The sequence below is a fragment of the Podarcis erhardii genome (genome assembly GCF_964252035.2).
Source record: "Podarcis erhardii genome assembly, chromosome: 4".
Classification (NCBI taxonomy): Eukaryota; Metazoa; Chordata; class Lepidosauria; order Squamata; family Lacertidae; genus Podarcis; species Podarcis erhardii.
In genome coordinates this window covers 77,719,346-77,744,032 of record NC_138508.1, presented here as the reverse complement: position 1 = coordinate 77,744,032, position 24,687 = coordinate 77,719,346, and the positions used below count along the sequence as shown (strand labels likewise).

The 24,687-nt window shown below is 42.0% G+C and overlaps 1 protein-coding gene and 2 long non-coding RNA genes across 3 annotated transcripts in view; 2 read left to right on the top strand and 1 right to left on the bottom strand.

Moving 5' to 3' along the window:
- The window catches only part of LOC309339953, a 581,040-nt gene that overhangs the window by 526,867 nt on the left and 29,486 nt on the right, over nt 1–24,687 (top strand). The window lies entirely within an intron of this gene.
- On the top strand, nt 57–3,950 carry LOC309339973. Its single transcript, XR_014155717.1, has 2 exons — nt 57–1,240; nt 1,285–3,950. It is a non-coding gene; the product is annotated as an uncharacterized lncRNA (long non-coding RNA).
- Nucleotides 1,429–21,848, bottom strand: TMEM182 (transmembrane protein 182). Its single transcript, XM_081858347.1, has 5 exons — nt 21,376–21,848; nt 20,920–21,019; nt 18,651–18,749; nt 10,914–11,051; nt 1,429–5,363 (listed from the first exon to the last, which is right to left on the bottom strand). Exons 1-5 carry the CDS (start codon nt 21,514–21,516, stop codon nt 5,140–5,142), a joined length of 702 nt encoding a protein of 233 aa, XP_081714473.1. The 5' UTR covers nt 21,517–21,848; the 3' UTR covers nt 1,429–5,139.

Here is a 24,687-nt window from a genome sequence, read left to right as displayed (position 1 = left end):
CAAGCTCAAGAGGCTCAGTGGTTTAAGCACAGCGCCACCCGAATCCCTCATAAACATGCAACACCAGATCACGCTGGAGAGCAAAACAGCAAACAATGCGCTTTTCCATAGTGTTTTTTTCCTTTTTGTTATAATGGTTTTATTTCAGACTTATTTATAGCATGTTTTTTCCTGTGTGTAGATCCACCCCTAGTGTGGAAGATGGGTTTCTCATTTGGTAATCCACCTCCAACAGCAAAATGTCTGGCTCCACTAGCACAAGATGCTCCTTTCCCCTCTGTCTGCCACACACCTACTATTTATTTCCTCGACATCTGATGGGAGGGCGTTCCACAGGGCGGGTGCCACCACCGAGAAAGCCCTCTGCCTGGTTCCCTGTAACCTCATTTCTCACAGTGAGGGAACCACCACAAGGCCCTTGGAGCTGGACCTCAGTGTCCGGGCTGATTGATGGGGGTGGGGACACTCCTTCAAGTATACAGGGTCGAGGCCGTTTAAGGCTTTCAAGGTCAGCACCAACACTTTGAATTGTGCTGTATGTCTAGATGTGGCCAGTCACTGAATGCGAGATAGTTTGGAAACAATGGACACCACCTGGAAATCCATGGCAGGGGATAAGATAGAATATAAGCATAACAACTAAAATAAGCAAAGTACACAGAGAAGCAAACAACAGAGTGTGCTAAAATAATGGAATTCAACTTCATGGGTTGGCGAGAGGGAGTGGTGGGGAAGAAAGCTTCCTTTGTGCTGATCTTTTCTTAATTAACTTTTTATTTTTTAAAAAAGTAGAACATAGCAAGCCATTTTTACATAAAAACACATGTTGAATATGTGTGTGTGTGTGTGTGTGTGTGTTTAAAGGTATCCAGTCATCATGTACTGCTGAAAGAAGGAGTCTATCTTTGAAAAATCTGCCCATATTTTAAGGATGTGGATTTCAGACTTGTGAGTTGTTAATCCCATCCTCCTGGGACAGATCATGCAATAAATATAAAGCTGATGAGGATCTGAGGCTCTCTCTCTCTCTCTCTCTCTCTCATAGACACAAATAGAACTTCTGTACATGGAGATTCCCCAGTCACTTCAAAGGGAATAAGCTCTAGGGAGACTGAGAAATGGAGCTGCATGGAATTCCTGGAATGGGTCACAGGACTTCCACAAATTTGTTTATAAGTAAGTCGTATTGTACATCATCATACATTTTATTTGCATACTGCCAGGAGATTTTGTTGATCAAGTGGGTTATCAGTTTTCTAAATATATAAGTAGCCAGAAGTGTAGCCTATAGAGCAAGTTGCTTAGTAAACTTATGGAAGGTCTTTGCCTGGTTGGATGGTTTTAATGAGAAACGGGATAACTACAGAATCGCAATAATTTGAAGGGAGCAAATAATAATAATAATAATAATAATAATAATAATAATAATAATAATAATAATAATTTTATTATTTGTACCCCACTTATCTGACTGGGTTGCCCCAGCTACTCTGGGCGGCTTCCAACATATATAAAAACATAATAAAACATTACACATTAAAAGTCTTCCCTATACAGGGCTGCCGTCAGATGTCTTCTAAAGGTTGTATCATCTTGACATCTGATGGGAGGGCGTTCCACAGAGAGAGTGCCACTACCGAGAAGGCCCTCTGCCTGGTTCCCTATAGCTTCACTTCTCACAGTGATGCAACTGCCAGAAGCACCCCGGAGCTAGACCTCAGTGTCTGGGCTGAACAATGGGGGTGAAGATGCTCCTTCAGGTATACAGGGCCACGTGGTTGCACTCAACACAGCAAGCATGACTCCTCTTTGGATAAAGTAGCTTCTGGTGGGCCACCTTCCCTGTCAGTGGGCCCTGGTGGGCTTGTGATGGCAGCCCTCCAACAGCACCAAACAACAAGGCCTGGTCAGCCTTTAATTTTCTCTCAATGCCCCAGAAGAGTGCTACACCAGAAGCATCCTGGGAAATTAAAAAGGTGGCTAGAGTGTCAGACGAGGAAAAAATGGGGGTGCAGGGCTGGTAATTGGGCCCTGACAACTGCCCAAAGATTCCAGGTGCCAACACCAGGCACCAGGCTTGGCTGAAAGGCCGGGCCATTTCTTCATCAGCGTCCTATAGATATTAAGGGAAAGGGGCAGAGTAATTAATAGTCTCCAGCTAATTTGGAAGGACACACATTACCACACTTCCTGCTTCTTCAGCGGTCCAGGCATCCATGTGTGGTGGGAGTGGCAAGCTTCTCACATTGTCAGCAGGTTTCAGATACCCTTTTCACATTGTGAGATTTCACATATCCATTGCATGGTTCCCAGATTTCCTTGTATGTCAAAAGAAGAAAGCAGGCTGGCTGCAAGAAGGTGACTGATGGACACCAGTCAAGGTGACCTGGCCAAACAAGTCAAGCCGTAAAGTACAGAGGGAAGCAAAAATAATAAAAAAATATAATGGACAACAGAAAAGCATGTATTCTTGTTAAGCCCAGGAGGGGAGGGGGAATCTGCTATTGCAGAGAACTGAACTAAATGACCCATAAACTTCCCAGTTCCATTACACTAATTGTTTATGACTTGGATCACATGAAAGCATACCAACAGTTCTGTATTCATACTTCCCGTTTCCGGCGGTGGAAAATGGCTGATCCCACACAATCGGACCTCAGCCGTTCCGATAATTCAGGGCTGATATGGGGGTAATTAGCCCTGGCAGCCTCCCCAGGGCAGGGGAGGACTGTCTCAACGACCCGCGGTCTGCCCCAGATTGCCCCAGATGTGGGAGACGGCAGGGGCACTGGGTCATGGAGCTAGGGACGGCTGACACTCCTGCGACGCCACCCCATAGCCGGACGCATCTGTTTGGGAAAATATAAAGATTTGGAAAACAAACAGACACACTCTGAATTGAAGAAGCTGGAAAAAACCTGCAGTATGTACAGTCTCTGGTGCAAAAGATCGAACTTCAAAGAGATCGTCATCATGACGTTTGGAATGTGGAGGGGCTTGGTATGTAAAAAAAAACATTCTTTTATCCTTAATATCAACAATCCGTAATGCATGCCAAGCCTCATTAAGAACTTAAACTGCTCTTCAGAAAGTGAGTTCAGATGGACTTTCATATATAATTGGGATCTACTCGCAGCCACTTCTCTTCTAAAACCGGAAATGTCTGTTAAAGACAAAAACAAAGGACAAAATGGCTTCTCCCACCACGTCGTTATTGAATATCTGAAATACTTCCCTGATTAAGAGAAACAGGAGCTAACGGATGGTTGGTTATAAAGACTGGAAACAATATTACATATACAACTGTTTGCAAAAATATGTTTTTTTGATTACGAGCGAGAGAGAGGGCTAAATGGATGCCTGGCAGCCCCCCTCTAGGGCCCGGAGGGGGAACTGGGAGGATTCCAAAGGCCAATTGCTAACTGTCTGATATATGGCTACATTGCAAACAGTCTGTTTAAGATAAATCAATAAGGAGGTTACAGAAGGAAATTTCTCTCTGTTTCTTTGATAACACCTGGACGAGAAACATTAACAATCTGGGAGCTGCCAAAATAACAACTCTCAAAGAGCTGGACAGAACTTTGAAATTGGATGCAATTAAATGAAGCGGTGCGATGAAAAAACAGCTGAAGGAGTACAATATACGGACAAATCTGCACTCCATAGGAAAAAAAAGTATATGTTTTCTGACATGAATGAGGATCGTAGAACCAGAGTCAAAATGTGGAGGGGGGAAATTGGACACGGAATTATGAATAACATTGAGGATGATGAGAGGCAGGACTATGATGTTGAATGCGCTTCGAAATTCAGACCGTGAGAAGTCAAAAGAAAATTATTACAATTTGGAAGACAATTGGACCTTTTTTATTTTAGTTTTTTATTTTTATTGGATTTGATTTGATATGTTAATTGGATGTTTTTATTGGAAAATTAATAAATGCTTTTTTTAAAAAAAAAAAAAAACAGTTCTGTATTCATAGCAGCACCACAGCACTAATTCTGCGACCTGGCCTTCTGTACTACTGCCACCTTGTCTAAAGCAATACATGGGCAACTGCACTCTATTTTTAAGAGCAGAGATATTTGTTCATATTAAAGCTAATGCCAAATACCGAAAGAAGAAATAACGGGTGATTAAGGGATTCTGTGGACACTTGCTTTCTTCTGCATAAGCAGAACCAGGACTAATTCACACATTTCCTTTCCTAATGAGGGAAAACACATGACCGAGTTTACTTTTGCTTAGGTTATCCACAGGGAGATGGGAATAGGTTTCATTCTTCCAGGAAGCAGCACAGTTGCTTGCAGATGGGAGTTACAGCATTCACTTTCCCGTTGCCTTGCCACGACCAGATCCTGCGCTCATTGCAAACCTAGCCAGTGTTAACACTTGCACCTCACTTACCGACCATGACAATTCCTCTCAAAGCACACAAACCTTCCCCTTGGAAGGAGACTCTGAGGATGGAGAAATGCAATCGTACATCAAGGGAAGGTAGCCATTGTTAAGATGAGCCAAGCACTGTCACTTGACGAAGCTAGATTTGTGGCAGACAAAGGGCAAGAGTTCTGGCCTTGCTAAAAGAATGGCATATTGGCACAAGGTGAATGCTAGGCGACTACTGGAAGGGTGATCTACAGCCTGTGCTGCCCATTCCCTTCTTCTGTGGCTAATATATATGAGCAGGAGGTGTGGTTTCATTGTATATTCCTTCATTAAGAAGATAATGGTTGAATTGGCCCTAAGACAAAATTCTTATATGAATCATTTCATATTTTTATCTGTCCCCCAGTGCGTTCAACACAGAGATGTGAAGTTGCAAAATATCTCATGTGTTGCATGCAGTTCATCAAGATCTGAAGGAATTTGAACAGTCTAATTGATGTCACTATTCCTTTATGACAAGGATATATAACCGAGACCACAAATCCTATAAGGACATACCTGGATATAAGCTTTGCTGAACTCAGTAGGACTTACATCTGAGTAGATATGCATGGGATTGCATAAGCTACGTAAGCAGATCTAGAATAGCACCAGCAAACACACGGCTATAAGAGGGATAATGTATAAAAATAGCTTTTCATCAAAACCTCACCATAATTCCAACATTTCAAACAGCCGGCATCTGATTAATCAGAGTGCAGATAAATTGTACGCCCTACCAGTAGGAACAGCATTCCTGAAAACATGGTAAAAAAAATTCCAACTAGAGCCAGTATAAAAGACCAGCCATAACGCACATAGACAGAAAAATCAGGACAGTCTATTTTCTTCATATTCACATAGTTTTCAAGATCAGCCATTGCCTGGACCCAGATGACGTAAAGGATTACCACCAATGTGAAGACAATACCTGAAGGAAGGAGGGGAAAAATAAGTTTTAGTAAAGATATATGATGGCTCAGTTTGCTTGAGAAATGCTTGGTATAGCCAGTGAAGGACAACAGTCAAGTTTTCCCCTAACACTAAGCCAAACCAAGCCTTAGCACAAATGGTTTGTCTCCACCAGACAAACCATGAGCTGCAAACCCAAGAACAAAACTTCCTCACAGCTTGTGGTTTCTGTGACACCCATGCTCAGACATTGCTCAGCTCATGGCAGAACAGCAGCAAGAGGGCCAAAGGAGGAGAACGGCAGCCGTGATCATCTCTCTGGGAACCCGCACACATGCAGGTTTGCAATAAGTCACTGTCAAACTGCACCCCACAATCAGCTTGATATCGGTGTGTTCTCCATAGCATTGAAAGCTGGAAAAAATGTGGTGAGTAGGGACCAATATGGACATGAGCCGAGTTCAGATGAAGTGCCATACAGAGCAAATGCACGTGTGATAGGGTCCTATCCCACCAGACATGCATCCAGAGTCATCTTTGTAAAACTACTATTTAGGAACTAACATTCAGTCACATCATAACTTGCTGAAGCCCCTTCCTGTAACCTTAAGCTATCTCTGTTTGCCTGCCTTTCTTTCTTGCCTTTCTTCTTTCAGAACATTTATCATGCTTTGAAAGGCAGGAGAGGCTCTACTGCAAGTCTAATTGCAATGTCAGTTCATTATGAAGCGGGACGTGTCAAACGAAATGTATTTATTTTGGGAAGGCTGTCCTCAGCCTCTTACGCTGACAATTGTCAGGAAGGGCCATGTTTTCCAGCCCAGTGGCTGAGATTAACCTCATCCCTGCCATCAACTTCAAGAAGCAAGCATTTTTAGAAACATTTCAGGCTGCAAACATATTTCTTCGTTTTCAGCTTGTTAGACCTTTGCTTGGGGCACAAATATCTGTTGTTTAGTCAAACAGGGTTTTTTTAAAAAAAGAAAAAAGCCGCAGTGAATCACAAGTGACTGGGGGCAATTATTTTTAAAAAGTAAAATATATGTCTCAGAGAGATTAGGATAAATAAGCACTTTCATTCTTTTTTTCCCCTCTCCCCATGCCTTTTCTATTTTCCTATTTTATTTTTAAAGGAGGCCCATGTTTGATACACAGCACTGTGGAATGAGATAAGACCCAGGCTCCTTGGAGGTCAGTCATTTCTGCCATTAACATTTATTCTTTTTAATCTGTTTCATGCACACACACACACACACACACACTTCTGCTCATTGCGGGAAGAGAAAAAGAACACAGAATCTTTATAAATGCCTAGGAATTCAAGAGCAATTTTCAGGCCTTCCTTATTCTTCCTGCACAGCAAAATGTCTTTTGCTCCTCAGCTGTGAATGACTGTTTCTGGCACAAAGCTTCCATTGCACAGACAAGAAGTCAACAGGTGCTGTAGAGAGTGACAGGAGCCTCAGGCGGGTGCCGCTGGTAAATGTAGAACTATGCCGATTTGTAAGCAATTGTTTTGCTCACAGGTTTACCTCGCAGACTTTGCTCCCACTGCGGGTGTCGTCGGGCTACGTATTGATACTTTCTCTACGCGAGTCAATAACCGAGAAGTTCCGCTGCTGAGACTTTTCGTAAGATCCAGGTTACTGCAGCGAGAGGCTGGCAGAAAATCTGAGGGTGTAATTTAGCATGAGCTTAGTAGCAAAAGGAGAAGAAGAAAAACCCATCCACACAGCTGTCTCTGTAATGATAGAGATGAATAGAAGGAACCAAAGTGTTCCACAAACAAGTGGCTGAACAGGCCTAGGGAACAGCAGGCAAGGAACAGAAACCGAAGCAGGCGTTTTTGCACCGACCTCAGAAGACTTGCACGGCTGAACATCCTTTGCTGCCAACTCAAGTCTCTACTTTGAACACAAGAACATAAGAAAAGCCCTGCAGGATGAGGCCAGTGGCATCCTGTTCGCACAGTGGCCAACCAGATATCCACAGGAAGCCTGAAGGAAGGATCTGAGCAGAACAGCGTTCTCTCCATCTCTGATTCTCAGCAACCGGTATTCAGAGGCAAAGTACCTCGAACCGTGGGGGTAAAACACAGCTGTCATGGCTAGATTTGGATAGCTTTATTGTCCATCAGCTAGTCCAACCCTCTTGCAAAGACATCCAAGTTGGTGGCCGTCATCACCTGTTGTGGGAGCAAATTCCAGTTTGTGCTTGGCATTAGGGTATTGGTGGTTTGCACCCCATACATGAGACTCGCAGCGCACTTCTGTACAGGTAAACTCAGAATGTTGTTGTTGTTGTTTAGTCGTTTAGTCGTGTCCAACTCTTTTTGACCCCCATGGACCAGAGCACGCCAGGCACTTCTGTCTTCCACTGCCTCCCGCAGTTTGGTCAAACTCATGCTGGTAGCTTCGAGAACACTATCCAACTCAGAAAGTAAATTCCATTAAATGTCATGGGGCTTAATCTCAAGTTAAGTGGCTATAGGATCTCAGCCGAAATGTTTCAAGTACAAGTCTTGCTGCATTCAAATTGTAAACCAGAAGCTCCCTGAGAATAAATGGGTTAGGCCCCATACAATCAATCGTCATGGTTGGGAGCAGAGAGAATAATTTCTTGACGATTATTCTGGCTTGAGGGCTTTGCATGTGGCCCTCTAGATTTGAATACAGTCTAGACAACAGAGGTTAAATGAGTACCTCTCAATCAGAGAGGGGGAAGCTTTTTTTAGTCTGAGGGCCACATCTCCTCATGAGTAATCTGGGGGACCCCGCACAATACCCCACAAGCATCCCAGAAAAAGCAGGATATCCCATTTTCTCACAAGAGAGCATGGCAGCCATTCTGAGTGCTGTCATGTCGTGCGATTTTGCACCAAGATTTTGCTCCAAAAAAACACCATGTTCTTGTGTGATGCCCCCCCCCCAAAACACGTTTTTGGGTGCTATGCAAGCACGTCCCAGGGGGGAAAAGTGTCTTTTGGATCCTTGCACAGATCATGTGACTCACGCAGGAGCATGTCAAGAAGACATGCGTCCTGTTTTGGGGACTCAAAATGTTGAAGGGCATGGGTCACATACCAGTGTTGGCTGGTGCCATAGGGCAGGGCGACAGCTGTGATTCCTACTTTTGTACTGTAGGCCACGTTTCAGCCATGCCAATGTCAGAGGTTTCTACCCACAAATCCCTCAACACAGACAAGAAAGAGGCACTGCCACAGCTCAAGGACACATTCTAGTCAGGCAAAAGCAGTCAGGGTGGGCATGGATCAGGGCTGGTAAGGAGGGGCTGAGGAAAGGGGGTGTGGCCTATGAAGGGAATATTGCCCGGGCTCAAGGGCCGGATATGGAGTCCTGGAGGGCAACATTTGGCCCATAAACCTGTGGTCTCCCATCCATGCTCCAAATACTTTGAAATAATACATACCAACAGGAACTGAAAAGAAGGAGATTCTGAACAGTACCAAACTGCTACGCTAATGCAGAACTATTGCTGCCAGCATTGGGCATGAATTCTTGGATTATGTGCAAACAGACACTGGCCACAAACTACAAACGCTCATCTTGCAAAAGCAGAGCCACAATGGAAACAGAATTCCCCAAACATTTCCTCCAATACTTAGTCCAGAAAGTGCTTTATATTGACTATTATTACCATCTTATTGATTAAAGAAACAGAGGTTAGAGACAATAGCAATAAGCTTTCTTGGGTAAGTAGGAATTTCAGTTCAGGTGTTCTAAACCCAAGCCAAGCATTCTTTTGACATACTGGTCCTCACAGGCAAATCACACAGACCAGCAAGAAAACTACATGAAGAAGCTTTCCCAGATTTAGACCGTGAGACTCTTACTCTCAGGCTTGTGGGTCCGAGCCCCACGCTGGGCAAAAAAGATTCCTGCATTGCAGGTCGTTTGACTAGATGACCCTCATGGTCGCTACCAAATGTACAATTCTGTGATTCCATGACAGTGTGGCCTTGACACTGTTCCCTTTTCTTGACATTATAATCCTTCCAACCACGAAGGAATAAATGTCTTATGCAGTGTTGGAAGACAGATTGAGAACGCTAGATCAATCCTAGGACCATCCTACTTTATTACCACTTAATAATGACCGCTCCCCACTTAAAACGGGGGGCGCCTTTTGCGTGGACGCGTGCAGCCCTGGATCTGGAGTGGCCCCATCAGCATAGGCTTTGCCTTCCCTCAGGTGGGATACCTGGAGGTCCCCGCCTACCCCAGTGAGTTGTCCAATCCCACTTGGGGGAAGCGTTGCCAGGGAAACCAGGCCAGGTAAGGGGAGGGATTACCTGCCCACACAATAGAGGGTGGATCTTAATTGTTAATCCTCACTTGGCTCCAGAGCTTCTCCCACCCTACCCACCCTCAGTTAATGTCTTCTTTTGCAGGTTAACTTTTCTTCATAGGTTTTGCAGGTTAACCTGTCTCCACAGGTATGCGGGCACTGCTACGATAAGGTCGCTGTTAAAGGGCCGGAAAGGAATTTCCCTGCATTGGCAGGTTTCGCCTTTCCCGTAGCAAAACGTCACAACTTTGGCGGGATCAGGCCTTGGGCAGAATCCTTTAGTCCATCTTCCTCTTTGCGGCGGCGATACCAGGGTTCCCCGTTAAAGGGGTTTTTGAAGGGAGGCTTTGGCCGTACGCCGAAAGGTCGTCATTGCTCTCCCCTGCAGCGGCGTAACGGGGGCGGCTATCTCTGCTTGAACATATGTTCTCCAGAGCCGGCCCATCCCCCCCACACACACACTGGATAACCCTGATGCTCCCTAGGTCCCCGGCTGGGGACTAGGGAGGGAGAACGCCCAATGCCTGAGCCAAGGTCTACCCACATTTGAAATTTAATAAAGTTGTGGCCAATTTAATCCCATAGCACGTTGTCTAGAGTCGTTATTCCACATGACGGGGGGGACCACTCGGGATCTGGGGACTCCGCCTGTCCACGCAATATCTTGTGTGCCCTTCTTGCATTATATAAATTATTAGTATGATTACACATATATTATATAATTACATAAAATTATTATGCATTGCAGGAGATTGGACTAGATGACCCTTCCAGCTCTACAATTCTATTATCCTATGATTCTATTATTATTATTATTATTATTATTATTATTATTATTATTATTATTATTATTATTATTTGCCCTAGACTAGACCAGGCATAGGCAAACTCTGGCCCTCCAGATGTTTCGGACTACAATTCCCATCATCCCTGAGCTAGGGATGATGGGAAATGTAGTCCCAAACATGTGGAGGGCCGGGCTTTGCCTATGCCTGGTCTAGACCTATTAAAATGAACCATAGCTGCAACATGAACTCTCCCAATTCTTCCCCAGTGCCCATTTTCTTCTGCGAGCCTTCTGCCAGAAAACCTCCAAAATAGCATGCAGAATTCCCTTGATGTGCATTTTTGTTTTGTTCTGTTTTGTTTTTAAAGAAAACCAAACCCACAATTCTAAGCCGAATGTTGCAAGTTTTTTGTTTTGTTTTGTTTTTAAAGGAGCAGGAGTGGTTGAATTTGGATTAAAACGTTTAACACTTACCAGCAGTGATGAAAAAGCCTCCCCCAACTTTGTACAATGCGTGGCTACCAAAGGGTGCAGCGCAGATGATGAAGAAGCTCGCCACGACCACAGTGACCACTCCCAGCAACATGAGAACAGACCAGAAGCCACGATAAACTAGAGGTTATCAGGGGAAGGTAGGAAAGATACAGAAAGAGGATTTTTCAAAAACATCCTTACAACACAAGGCCATTTTATGAAGTCCCATCCCCGCCTCCCATTTTCATTTTCTTCATCACCAAAGCTGATCATTTATTCTAACACGGCTTCCTCTGCCTTAGTGATCTAAGACGCCATATGTCTTTCATTAGACTTGAATGCCAAATCCTATCAGATGATCTTGGAACATAATAACGTTAAGTATACGTGTATACGGTTAATAAGTATACAGTGTACGTGTGCGGTTAATAAGTTCGTTTACTTGTGGAATGGAAATGGTTCATAAAATGGTGTGCTGAACTGGAGCCAAGATTCTTCTAGATAATTATACGGTTTTGCTAGATAACAACTAAGTTCACCAAAGTAGAAACAGACACAAGAAAGAAAGCTCATTTGGGCATTCCTAGGACACTGGTGTGTGGTTTTTAAATGAAACTGAAAACACCAACAGGACAACCGCGGGGGAAATATATCAAATGAGGAAGTCAAGTCTGCCTATCGCCATAGCCATTCAGTTCTTTGTAGATTATTCAATTCAAAATGCAAAACTACAGAATCTCATTGAGCCAAGGGCAAGCAATGCTGAATTAATGGAAGCAGCTGGTGATAAATGGGCTGAGAGTTTTGTGACATATGGTGGCCCCCCAAAAATGTTCATAACACAATAATTTAGCTGCTTAATTACACATCTATTTTCGGAGACACTTTAAAGACCGTGGCCGCGGAAATAAATTCATTCTGTACATTGTAAAAAGGGGAATATCAATTCCTCTTGTTAGACAAATTATTTTATAGCCTGTTTTCCTAGAGCTAAAATGGAGGAGATAAGGAAAGAAAGTGTAGGCCTATGTATCATGGGTGACAGTTTAAGTTTAATAAGTGGATATCAAAAACAGTTTAATACCAGGTTTTGGTATTAATAGCACTGAACTAAGACAACCTATACTCATTCAACCAATCATATGTGACTGACGATGTCTCATAAATCTTACAGTATATGAGAATTCTAGAAATCCACACTGTATATATTATCTTCAATGGAAGCAGACATTTGTATTTTCATTTCATAAATTGACCTTTAGTTTCCTTCGTTTATAACTATTCTGCAAATATAATTCTAAAAATATATTAAATAACTAGATGATAGAGATAGATAGATAGATGATAGATAGATGATAGATAGATGATAGATGATAGATGATAGATGATAGATGATAGATGATAGATGATAGATAGATAGATAGATAGATAGATAGATAGAGATAGATTAGATAGATAGATGATAGATAGATAGATAGATAGATAGATAGATAGATAGATAGATAGATAGATAATAGATAGACAGATAGATAGATGATAGATATAGAGTCATTGTAGGTCATTCCATTGTTTTAAAAATATATTCTTGCATGACAAACACCCCACATTGCCACACCCTGGAATTTATTACTTTGGCCAAATTGTTTTCCGCAGCTACTTGTTGAACTTCATTTGTGGCTACAGACAAAAATTCCATAAGGAAAAACAACAACCAAACAATTGTTGGAAGTCATGAAAGTTAGACATGCCCACAATGTGGTTGGCACTGAGTAGACCCAATCCTTGATTCCCATGAACATTGTGCTCTGTGATGGTACCAGGACATGTAATGAGGCCTTTTAAAACTGAAGACTGTAGGCAGGTTCAAATGTGGAGAACCTTTCTACTTTGGGGCATGCTATTTATGCCTATTTTGCGTAGATTATTTGTTTAGATTATCCAGAACCATGAAGGTCCTCAACTTTAGAAGTCTTTTCCATTGGTGGTTCATCAAAGCATGCCTTCTTTAAATGGTGTAAGAGCTTTTCATTCAATTTTATTGGTTGATCGTGTTCATTCAAACTACCAGGAATAGTGCAAGATAGAGATAAGGTAGGATAGATAATATATTGCTGTCTGCTCTGACACCGTGGCGTGGATAAGATATCACTCCAATTAAACTTCATTAATTCCTATAATTTTTTTCTGTAAGGTTTTACTATTTGCCCACATATGCATGTAGAAATTGGGCTATTTATCAGTTGTCTTCAGGTGGCTGTGCAATCATGAGACTGTACTTAAATACTATGGGTTGAATCCACTCATGCAATGGGTCTTCTTCCTTTCCTCCTCCTGCAGCCTCCTGCAGCCTTCCCAAGATCTGCTCAAAAGGATCCACAACTCTTCAGAGCTGATATTGGGGGCACATGAGACTGCCAGAGGGAGGAGAGGAAGTTTTAAACAGAGTTGGATACAACCTGATACAAATTATCTTCCATATATCAGTTAGACAGTTTAAATTATTTGCTTAAAAACTTTGGTCATCAGCTGGGGGGCTAGTTAGGTCAAGGTAAAGGTAAAGGGACCCCTGACCTTTAGTTGCGGACAACTCTGTGGTTGCGGCGCTCATCTCGCTTTATTGGCTGAGGGAGCCGGCGTGCAGCTTCCAGGTCATGTGGCCAGCATGACTAAACCGCTTCTGGCGAACCAGAGCAGCGCACAGAAACGCCGTTTACCTTCCCGCCGGAGTGGTAGCTATTTATCTACTTGCACTTTGACATGCTTTCGAACTGCTAGGTTGGCAGGAGCAGGGACCGAGCAACGGGAGCTCACCCCGCTGTGGGGATTCAAACCGTCGACCTTCTGATTGGCAAGCCCTACGCTCTGTGGTTTAACCCACAGTACCACCTAGCATTATCACAGGGGGCCCCATGTTGTGCAATGAAATTTTGTCTACCAAAGCAAACACAGAAATCTTTTATGTAGTATAGTTAACCCCATCTATCAGCAAGTAGCACATTTTCTCCCTAAGGTTCAAAAAAGAAAACTCTCTGAAGAATCCATTCGAGAAATCCATCCCTGGAAACAGTAAAAGGTAAAAGGTAAAGGATCCCTGGATGATTAAGTTCAGTTAAAGGCAGCTATGGGGTTGCAGCGCTCATCTCGTTTTCAGGCCGAGGGAGCCAGCATTTCCCCACAGACAGCTTTCTGGGTCATGTGGCCAGCATGACTAAACCGCTTCTGGTGCAACGGAACACCGTGACGGAAACCAGAGCGCACGGAAACGCTGTTTACCTTCCTGCTGCAGCGGTACCTATTTATCTACAGTGGTACCTTGGATCTCTAACTTAATCCATTCCGGGAGTCCTTTCATCTCCTAGAACCATTAAAAAACCAAGGCACAGCTTCCAATTGGCTGCAGGAGCTTCCTGCACTCAACTGGAAGCTGCATCGGATGTTCGGCTTCCAAAAAACCTTTGCAAACCAGAACACTTACTTCCGGGTTTGCGGCGTCCGGGAGCCGATTTGTTCAGCGGCCAAGCCGTTCAACAACCAAGGTACTTGCACTGGTGTGCTTTCGAACTGCTAGGTTGGCAGGAGCTGGGACAGAACAATGGGAGCTCACTCCATCATGGGGATTCGAACCACCAACCTTCCAATCGGCAAGCCCAAGAGGCTCAGTGGTTTAGACTACAGGAACAGCACAGTACATAATGCATTATATCTTCCACTGCTGCACATAAACAGCAGTTTACAGATATTATAGTATGTCTCCTATACTGTATATAAATCAGTTTTATTTCCAATATTTACATTCAAAATCTTTCTAAAGTAAAGCAGTGTAGGAAAGTAGCAGAGAAATTCGATCAGGGCTTGGTATTCCATGTCTGGCTACTCTGTGTTGTTGCAACAGGATGACAGAGAATAGTTTCCATAACTTAACTGTGCAACATTTTCTTCATCGTGTCACAGCGCTTGCCTTGGCAATGTTACCCAAAGCTAAAAATATAATCGAGTCAGGACAGGACAAGGAAGACAGAACTGAATGGGCTGTACCCAAGTCTGATTTCTCAAATAGCAATATCATTCTGGCATCTCTCAGGTAGGCGCCATTTCCATTCTAAGAGAACGAGGAAAGTGTTCATAGTGAATCCTGGAACCACTTTTTCTAGAAAAATAGCACTGGCCAGAACTAATATTATATTATATTATATATTATTATTATTATTATTATTATTATTATTATTATTATTATCATCACCAAATAGGAGTTAGTGGGTTTTTTGAATTTTCAATTCATGATTGTTCAGAAAAGTTGTTCTTTATGGCTGTAATTATTATTATTATTATTAAAAAACCAATATTCTAGATGACTGTTTGGCTCTTAACCAATTATTTGTTCAATCAATATGTGCTCACTTATTTGAAAATCTTAGAGACGAGGTCTCTGAAAGCAAAGAGCAGTTTCCAGAATGGGGCACACAACTTTCGGTTGCTGTTGCTCACAGCTAACAGAAACAACTGTCTTTACCAAGGGTGCTTGTTTGTTGTTTTTTAAAGGTGCTTTTCCCCATTTGCAAATACAGAATCTGGAACGCTTCACATCAACACACAGCACAAGGCAAAATGCAAGCTATAGAAGGATCACATTTGCATAGATTTCTGAGAAGATCATTCAGGTTCAGCTGACTGCCTGCAGTTTCAGCCTGAAAAGAATTATCTGCTAACTTTAAGCGGTAGAAATAATGTTTCCATTTTATCATAGTTGGGTAGGCATGTGGGATTAATAGCACCTGATAAGGCCTGCAATCCTACTTATGTTTACTTGGGAGTAAGATTCCTTGAGTTCAGTGGGATTCACCTTTCAGTAAGCATATATGTCAGGCTAGAAGACTTGTAAAGGTAAAAGGTAAAGGGACCCCTGACCATTAGGTCCAGTCGCAGCCGACTCTGGGGTTGCGGCGCTCATCTCGCTTTATTGGCTGAGGGAGCCGGCGTGCAGCTTCCGGGTGATGTGGCTAGCATGACTAAGTCGCTTCTGGTGAACCAGAGCAGCACACGGAAACGCCGTTTACCTTCCCACCGCTCTGGTACCTATTTATCTACATACACTTTGACATGCTTTCGAACTAATAGGTTGACAGGAGCAGGGACCCGTCGTGGGGATTCAAACCGCCGACCTTCTGATCGGCAAGTCCTAGGCTCTGTGGTTTAACCCACAGCGCCACCCGCATCCCTTAGACTTAGTCCTTGTTTAATGCCCAGTTGGGAAAAGACATTTAAAAATGCATAACATCACCATAGCATACCCTTCCCCCAACATCCCACAGAAGAAAATCAGGACGTGCATATTTTGGGGCCACACTCCTTGGGAGCCAGGTGACTTGCACGAGAGCATGGCCCCCCAAAGCAGGGATCTTTGGGGGCCACACTCTTGCAGGAACCAAAGCAGGACATCCCACGATCCCATCAGAAGCCAGTGTGGATCCTGTAAGTTTGGGATGTCCCGCTCAGTGGGACAATAGACAAGTATGCTATACTTAGAATTAAAAGATGTAATGGGAGATAACGTTTAACAGAAATGGAATGCCAGGCATACATTCGTGACAAATAGACTGAGAAATGCAATGCGCTTAACACTCAGAACACATATAATCTTCAGTGTGCACACATTGTAAGCAAAGGTGACAAATACTTTGCAGCATACTTCTTGTCTTGGAAATTAAGCGTTACCTTGGGAAATGGGTAGCTGAGGACACGAAAAGGGATTCTAAAAAGAAGAATGCAGGGCCCCAAAGACAAACAACAATATATCAAATGCGGTATAATAATAATACAGTGGTACCTCGGGTTAAGTACTTAATTCGTTCTGGAGGTCTGTACTTAACCTGAAACTGTTCTTAACCTGAAGCACCACATTAACTAATGGGGCCTCTCACTGCTGCTGCACTGCCGTAGGACGATTTGTGTTCTCATCCTGAAGCAAAGTTCTTAACCTGAAGCACTATTTCTGGGTTAGCGGAGTCTGTAACCTGAAGCGTATGTAACCCGAGGTACCACTGTAGTTGCATTACTTCTTCACTGTGAACTGACTTGTTATGTGGTAGTGCCAGCTTATGGCGAATATTAGATCTAAATTTTAGAACTCCACATTTTCAATTGTCTCTGGAAAACAGCAATTTAAAATCTGAACATTTACTGAATCCTATTGCTCTGGGTAGTGAAAATCTTAAGATCGTAGTTAGCAATGAGATTGTCCATCGCTTAAGTTAGCTCTGTAAGAAGCAAAGGGTACTGTCTAAAGAAAAACAGGTGAACTAGAATGATTAATGGCACTACAAAACAAGAAATGCGGAATTATTTGTTTTTATTAGTACGGATGATTTGTGGAAAGGTTGAAGGAAGTCACTTTTAAAAAAAAAATAAAAAATTGTGAAACATTAAGTGGAATATTATAGTTTGTTTTGTATTTTGATTTATGTAAACCAATAAAAATTATGCATGAAAAAAAAAAAAGCAATGAGATTGGTCCATATGAAGAAATTAAAGATGAGCATTTCTGTGTCATGGTGATTTCCAAGTCCCATGAACACTGCAATCCTATACATTTTACACAGAAGTAAGCCCCATTGAGTTCAGTGACGCTTACTCCTACTATGTAAGTGGGAATGAGCTTGCAGCCTAAGAATGTCTGTAAGTAAGCCTGAAATAACATCAAATTTCTTATGTTTTCTTTTAGATAGGAACGACTATTTAGAATGGGTTAACAAATTGTTACTGCCTTTGAGGCAGCAATAGAACAGTCAGGAAGCTACATTTCTGTGGATCATTTAAAATCAAAGATAATGCAATTATGAAAACAAAAAATTCCTTCCAGTAGCACCTTAAAGACCAACTAAGTTAGTTCTAGATATGAGCTTTCGTGTGCATGTGCACTTCTTCAGATACCATTACTTCTGCACACGAAAGCTCATACCTAGAACTAACTTAGTTGGTCTTTAAGGTGCTACTGGAAGGAATTTTTTGTTTTGACTATGGCAGACCAACACGGCTACCTATCTGTAAATGCAATTATGTTTTAAGTACTGAAGTCTTGGTGCGATTAGGTCAATTTGAAACAGCACCAATGTATAAACACAGCACACGTTTTATAAAATAGTATATGACGCCGAATCAAATCACGTGACACAAAAGCTTACATGACAGAAATGGAACAAGGTGTAAGTAGGACTTTTTTTCCAATTAAAGCACTTATGGTAGATAAGAATCAGTTTCAGTGCACACATTTAGGAGGTGCTGCTGTATAGCAATCATTAATGAAACAGCAATAGCAAATTATATTGATTGAAACATATGAAATAGTGGGTGGAAATCAACTAATCCAGGGGTCAGCAAACTTTTCCAGCCATGGGCCGGTCCACTGTCCCTCAGAACTTGTGGGGGGCCGTACTATATTTTTTGTGGGGGGGGGGGAGAGAACGAATTCCTATGCCCCACAAATAACCCAGAGGTGCATTTTAAATAAAAGCACACATTCTACTCATGTAAAAACACGCTGATTCCCAGACCATCCGTGGGCCGGATTCAGAAGGCGCTTGGACCAGATCCGGCCCCCAGGCCTTAGTTTGCCTCCCCATGAACTAAGCTTTACTCAGATTGCAGCATGGTCCTTTTAGCTTAGGATTCTGTTTTCCAACAGGAGAGCTCTCATGCAAGTCGTGAAAGCGATAGCGCTATAGTGAACAGGAAAATACTTACTAATTGCCGAGTTGTAGGCAGTTGAATTGTGCTCATCTCGGAAGAACGGAAACGGAGAGAGATAGGCATGGGTGCAGTTTTTCGTAGGCGACTGGTTTGCTGAAAAACAGCAACAGCACACATTAAAACTACTGTCCTGCATTTACTGGAATCTGCAGAGGAAGCCGTTAGACATACCATAGCCTAGGCATGTCAATCTTTACAGTGATACAGAGCAGGGATTTATCCATGGTGCAACAGACTCCAATGGACATCAGGCAGGCAACCGATGTTGGACGCTTTCGCTTACAATTCAAAACATGCCTCTTTTCCAGGTTTTCCCAATGGTTTATATCAGTTCCTAGCTTTCTAGCTATTGTGATTGATACGGATGTTTTATTGCTGTTTTATTAAGAAGGCTTTTGTTATATAATGTGCCTTAAAGTGCACACGTTGAGTAAGTATGGGGTACAGTGGTACCTCAGTTTTCAAACGCCTCCATTGACTAACGTTTCGGAACTCGAACGCCGTAAACCCGAAGTAAATGCTTCGGTTTTCGAATGTGCCTCAGAAGTCGAACCGGAAACACAGCTTCTGTATTGAGATTTCCACTTTGAGGCTTCCATTTTGAGTTTTCAGTTTTCGAACATTTCGGAACTTGAACAGTCTTCCGGAACGGATTATGTTCGAAAACCAAGGTACCACTTGTGGTCAGTGGGGTGTTATCCAAATATTTTAAACCTCAACTCCCATTAACTTCAACTAATGGGCAGAAATTATGAGAGCTGGAGGGCACAATATTCCTTTATCTACCTCTTGATTTAATTTCCATTCTGCTCTTCTTCCCAAATGGGCTTAGTGTGGCAAACAACAAAACTGCAAAGCAATACAAACAAATGTTTTGCTTCGTTTTAAAGATTTAAAACATTAAAAAAAAATTCAAAACATTTTTTTCAAAAGACCCAGATTATTATTTCATATTGGTTACACCTGCACAAAGTGTCTGTTCCTGAGTTTTGTTCTTTGGCTAAAGTATTGCTACTGTTTACTGATTGTATGGTTCTAAATTATGTTATTGCAAAGCGTTCTTGTGCGTTATATTGAAAGGAGGGCCATGCATATTTCAATAAAATAATTAACAGCTATCATACTTGAGCTTCTCAAGCACTACAAGCAGCTCATACTTCATCATTTAATTTGTCCTGTTCTGCATGCCACCTGTTTTTCATTATGATTTGTTATTTTTAAAGCTCCCAGGATAATGAGGTGCAGTACAAACTAAAAAAAAGACCCTGCCTGCCTGCCTGCCTGTGGGTTTGCAATAAAAATCAAATATATTTTGGGCTAGAGTAGTGCATGAGGAAAGTAAACCCAAATCCAAGTATATTCTCCTACCTGTTCAACTTCTTGAACAAGCAGAGGCATCCAAAATGACGTAAAACCTAGTGCAAGGGCCTTTGCCAACCTGGTGCCCTCCATATATTTTGGACTACAATTCTCATATATATATTCTGTTTTACAATTTAAAGTACTCATTTTTACATCATCAAGGTATCAATGACTTCCCTTCTTCTCTTTCCATGGTTCATTTTACATATCATAAATCCCTGCATATTTTACAAAAACTATACCATTCAGTATTCCATTATTACATACATCAAAACTTATTTACACTGTTGAATTTATCTTAATACTGTCAGCGTTTTCAGCTGCACACAGTTATTTCCCATATATTCAATAAACATTTTCCAGTCTTCTCTAAATGTATGTTCTTCTCGTTCTCTTATTCTATATGTCAAGTCTTCAAGCTGAGCATATTCTGTCAACTTAAGTTGCCATTTTCTTTGGTTGGGACCTCACCCGTTTTCCATTTGGGGGCTAACAAAACACGGGCCCCAAATGGACACCTGGAAATTTCAGTCTGAATTATCCCCAACAGAAAAGACTCTGGGGGGCTTTGGACTACAATTCTCATCAGCCCCATCTATCCTGGCTGTTGAGAAATGCTATAGCAGTGTGTGAACTCTTATACGAGCTGTTGCAAACACATTTGAATAATGTACTTGTACAAGCATTTGCAGAATTGCACCAAAGGGATCCCTCTGTGATCACTGCGAAACATCACAGCACTGTCACTCCTAATGTGTGAGCAAACATCTATGATGACCACCACTTTAAGAACCAGGGCATTATACAAATAGTGCTCTTTTGGGAAATGTAGACATACTTTAAATAAAAGCACCAATTCTAAGTAAAATTATATTGCCAAAAAAAGGGGGGGGATACTTACTGTACCAAAACTTTATCATACTGTGGGCATTCTCTTCGACATTCCCATCAAACCAGCACCTCCAGAAAAAACCCTCATGGTGGAAAGTTACTCTCTCTTCCTGTATAAAAGAAACATGTAAATTGCTATTCACCAACTGGAGCTCTACTCCCTGTGCAAATATAGACACATACAGGCAAGTAAGAAATAGGGGGGAAATGTTAATAAAGGTTTCTGAAGACGCCTACAAAATTATGGGGAGGGGGGGTTAATATCTCTGCTGGTTCTGAACGTAACTGACCAAAATGAGAATCACATAATATCATCTCCTGGATGTTAATAGGATTTAGATGAGGCTCACAGTAACCTATACAGAGTGTTCCTCATCTGTAAGAGATATTTCTGGTGAGAAAGAAGCAAGCACCTTTGTGGTCCTACTGCAAGATGCCATTCAGAGGAATAAAAATATATACTAACCCTGGTGTCATTCAAGCCTTCAGAACACCTTCCAACCTCTGTAGCAAGAAGCCAATAGTCCGTTCCGAAGGCAACCAAAAAGAACAAGATTCCGAGAGCTCCAAATAAGCCTCCAAAAAAGATCCCAATTCTCAATTTCATTGCTGATTTGTTTGTTTGTTTATTTGTTGTTGTTCTTTGACAAAACGGACGTGAAAGATTTATAATATACTTTTAGTGAGAAAGAAAAACCTCCCCCGAAAAACAGCGCATCAAGGATTAAACTGCCGGACCAGAAGTTCTTCCGAAAGAATTGAAGTCTTGAAAGAAGTTGGGGTTTTTTTTATAAAAAAAAATCTTTCTCAATGGGTTTCCCACTTGTGCTGTGGTTTGATTAGTGCTCCATTAAAGTGCAGCCTAACGAATAGACAGGACTTCTATTTTAGGACACTCCATGGAAGAAGGAACTTGACAGGCTTTCCCTTCGCTAGGAGTGGCCAGCCCAAAATAGCTGACCTTCCCTTAGCTGGGTATTGACTGGAAATATTGTGGCACTTGGTGCATCAACAGACCTGGAAGAGGGATGAAGTTACTGTGTGCCCTTGTTACTCGGCGCAGGTTTGAGTTTCAACTCCAGCAAGCATGTACGCCATGTAATCAATGTATCTACCTCCCATAAGCAGGCAAGGAATTGGCTCAGCCTCCATCGCAGACAAGCACACAAAAGCACAGAGCCAGGCTGAGACCCAGGAACATACATGCTACACCGAAAGCTTGGGCCTCATTGATCGACGAGCACACCCAGACAAATATCAGGCGTTGTTACAGAGCTTTCTTGACCCGTTAAAAGTGACAATTTAGAATAGATTAGGAAAACTTATTGATTAGAATATTTGTGTGAGATTGTATGGGGAAAATACGGAATAACAGATACATTCTTGTTTAAAATGTATATAGGAAGTGCAGTGTAAGTGATGGAAGTCAGTCAATGAAATTTTATTAATATTTTCATATTGAGATATTTGTAGAAGAAATTTGGAAGAAATTCTTCCAACTTTTCTTCTTCTTTTTTCTTTCTATTTTTTCTTTTTCTTTTTCTTTTTCTTTTTTTCTCCTTTGTTGTTTTTTTTTATATGTGTGTGCTTATCTGAAATATGTATGTATGTATGTCGGTGTGTCTGTATGTATTGCAATATTTTCATTACATTTTGCAATAATTATGTTAAATAAATTAATAAATTTTTTTAAAGTGACAATCTGTCAACCTCTTGCTCCACCCACCCTCCCACCCCACCCCCAGAAAAGGAAATTTTTTGCTTTAATCCCAAACCCATAGCTAGAGTCTACTTCATAGCAGCAGGACCAGCACCAGTAGACTTGGCGCATTTGCTAAAAAAAAGGAGAAGCAGTCATTGGCAAACATGCATGCCTGACAAGCTATTCCATTGGTGGCAACGCTGTGCTTCCTTCAGGCCAAATCAGAAGGGAAACAGTGGAGAGGCGGGACCCTGTAGGTGCTACTGAAGACCTTTGTGGATGCAAAGGTTTCTGAGCACCATGATAGTGACCTCTGATATAAAGGACAAAGACATTCAGCTTTTTAGCCACATTTCAGAATCCTTTTTCTATTTTATGTCAAAACTATGCCTCAAATTTAAACCTCTCTAAGGCCCACATGTGTTAACTGCTTTGTTACATATAAATATATATATTGAATATCTAAATAAGAGAATTTCAGGCATATTCAGTGTCCCTGAATCAGTGGAAGTGATGGCAATGTTTTTTTTCCCACCTTTGTGAAAGTTTAGACCTTTTAGGAAACGGAATGTACAATTGCAATAAACCTGCGGGGGGGGGGGGGACCAAAACAACTTCCTTTGACTCTCCTACAATGTCCACCACAGACCACAGTTACCCTCTACCTACCGCCCACGTCCTGCCATTTTGTAAAACTTTTAGAATTCCATTCTTCGAAAGCTGTGCAATTCACTTTCAGAGGTCGCTGTTTCATACGTTTTGCTTATGAAACTAACAAAATAAACACTGCCCACCTCATGAATCTTTGTGGGAAATCTCGCAGTGGCATCTCTTACACTAAAATTAAGCCCTGATGTTTCACTGTAAGAAATAAATTGTAGCCTTTACAGCCATGGCCTCCAGCCTTATGGAAACAATTATTCGCTCCCCTGATAAAGATAAAATCTTTTAAGATTCAGATTTTTTTTTTCTTAATGGAGAAGTTACTGGGCCAAATATATGTTTGGTTAACCATACACACACTTTGCGTTTCCTGGGGTTCGATCTGGCATATTGTGCCTATCTTTCCGTTGCAATCCTATATGCAGGCTTATGTAGAAGAAAGCTCAACTGAACATCTTAAATTGTATCCAGACTGCGGATATGTTCACAATACCGCTTTGCTCGGCATCCAGTCAGGACCGGATTTAGGTTTGATGAGGACTGAAGGTAATGAGGCCCTTTATATGTCCAGCTGTCCTTTGTCAACAAGAAATTGTCACTGTTTTTTTGTGTTGAATATATGCTATATGGTAATTTATGGACATATAAAAAAAAGCAGAGACATCACCTTGCCAACAAAGGTCCGTATATTTTAAGCTTTGGTTTTCCCAGTAGTGATGTATGGAAGTGAGAGCTGGACCATAAGGAGGCTGATCGCCAAAGAATTGATGCTTTTGAATTATGGTGCTGGAGGAGACTCTTGAGAGTCCCATGGACAGCAAGAAGATCAAACCTCTCCATTCTTAAGGAAATCAGCCCTGAGTGCTCACTGGAAGGACAGGTTGTGAAGCTGAGGCTCCAGTACCTTGGCCACCTCATGAGAAGAGAAGACTTCCTGGAAAAGACCCTGATGTTGGGAAAGATGGAGGGCACAAGGAGAAGGGGACGACAGAGGATGAGATGGTTGGACAGTGTTCTCAAAGCTACCTGCATGAGTTTGACCAAACTGCGGGAGGCAGTGGAAGACAGGAGTGCCTGGCGTGCTCTGGTCCATGGGGTCACGAAGAGTCGGACACGACTAAACAACAATTTATGGACCTAATTGGTATCTAAACTATTTGCACATAACAAATAGCAGCCTACACAACACAAAACACTGTTGCTATATGTAGATTTTATTTTATTTGTTTTTTAATCTTATATTTTGGAAATGTACATCCAGGGTTATTGTTTTTTCTTTAATTTTTTTTTTGGGGGGGGGCCAAGAGAGTGGGGCCCTAAGCTATAGCTTGTTTAGCTTATACATAAATCCAGCACTGGCCCAGATTGCAATTGCCCAGGCTGCCTATGCACACCAACCACATTCCTTAACAC

Bases quoted from the DNA above. Each gene is read 5' to 3' on its own strand.
- TMEM182 (XM_081858347.1), bottom strand. From the start codon at position 21,516: ATGAAATTGAGAATTGGGATCTTTTTTGGAGGCTTATTTGGAGCTCTC. The intron at 18,750-20,919 runs GTAAGTATCCCC...GCTGTTTTTCAG, and splicing joins TATGATAAAGTTTTGGTACA to CAAACCAGTCGCCTACGAAA. The intron at 5,364-10,913 runs GTAAGTGTTAAA...TCCTTCCTTCAG, and splicing joins AGGCTTTTTCATCACTGCTG to GTATTGTCTTCACATTGGTG.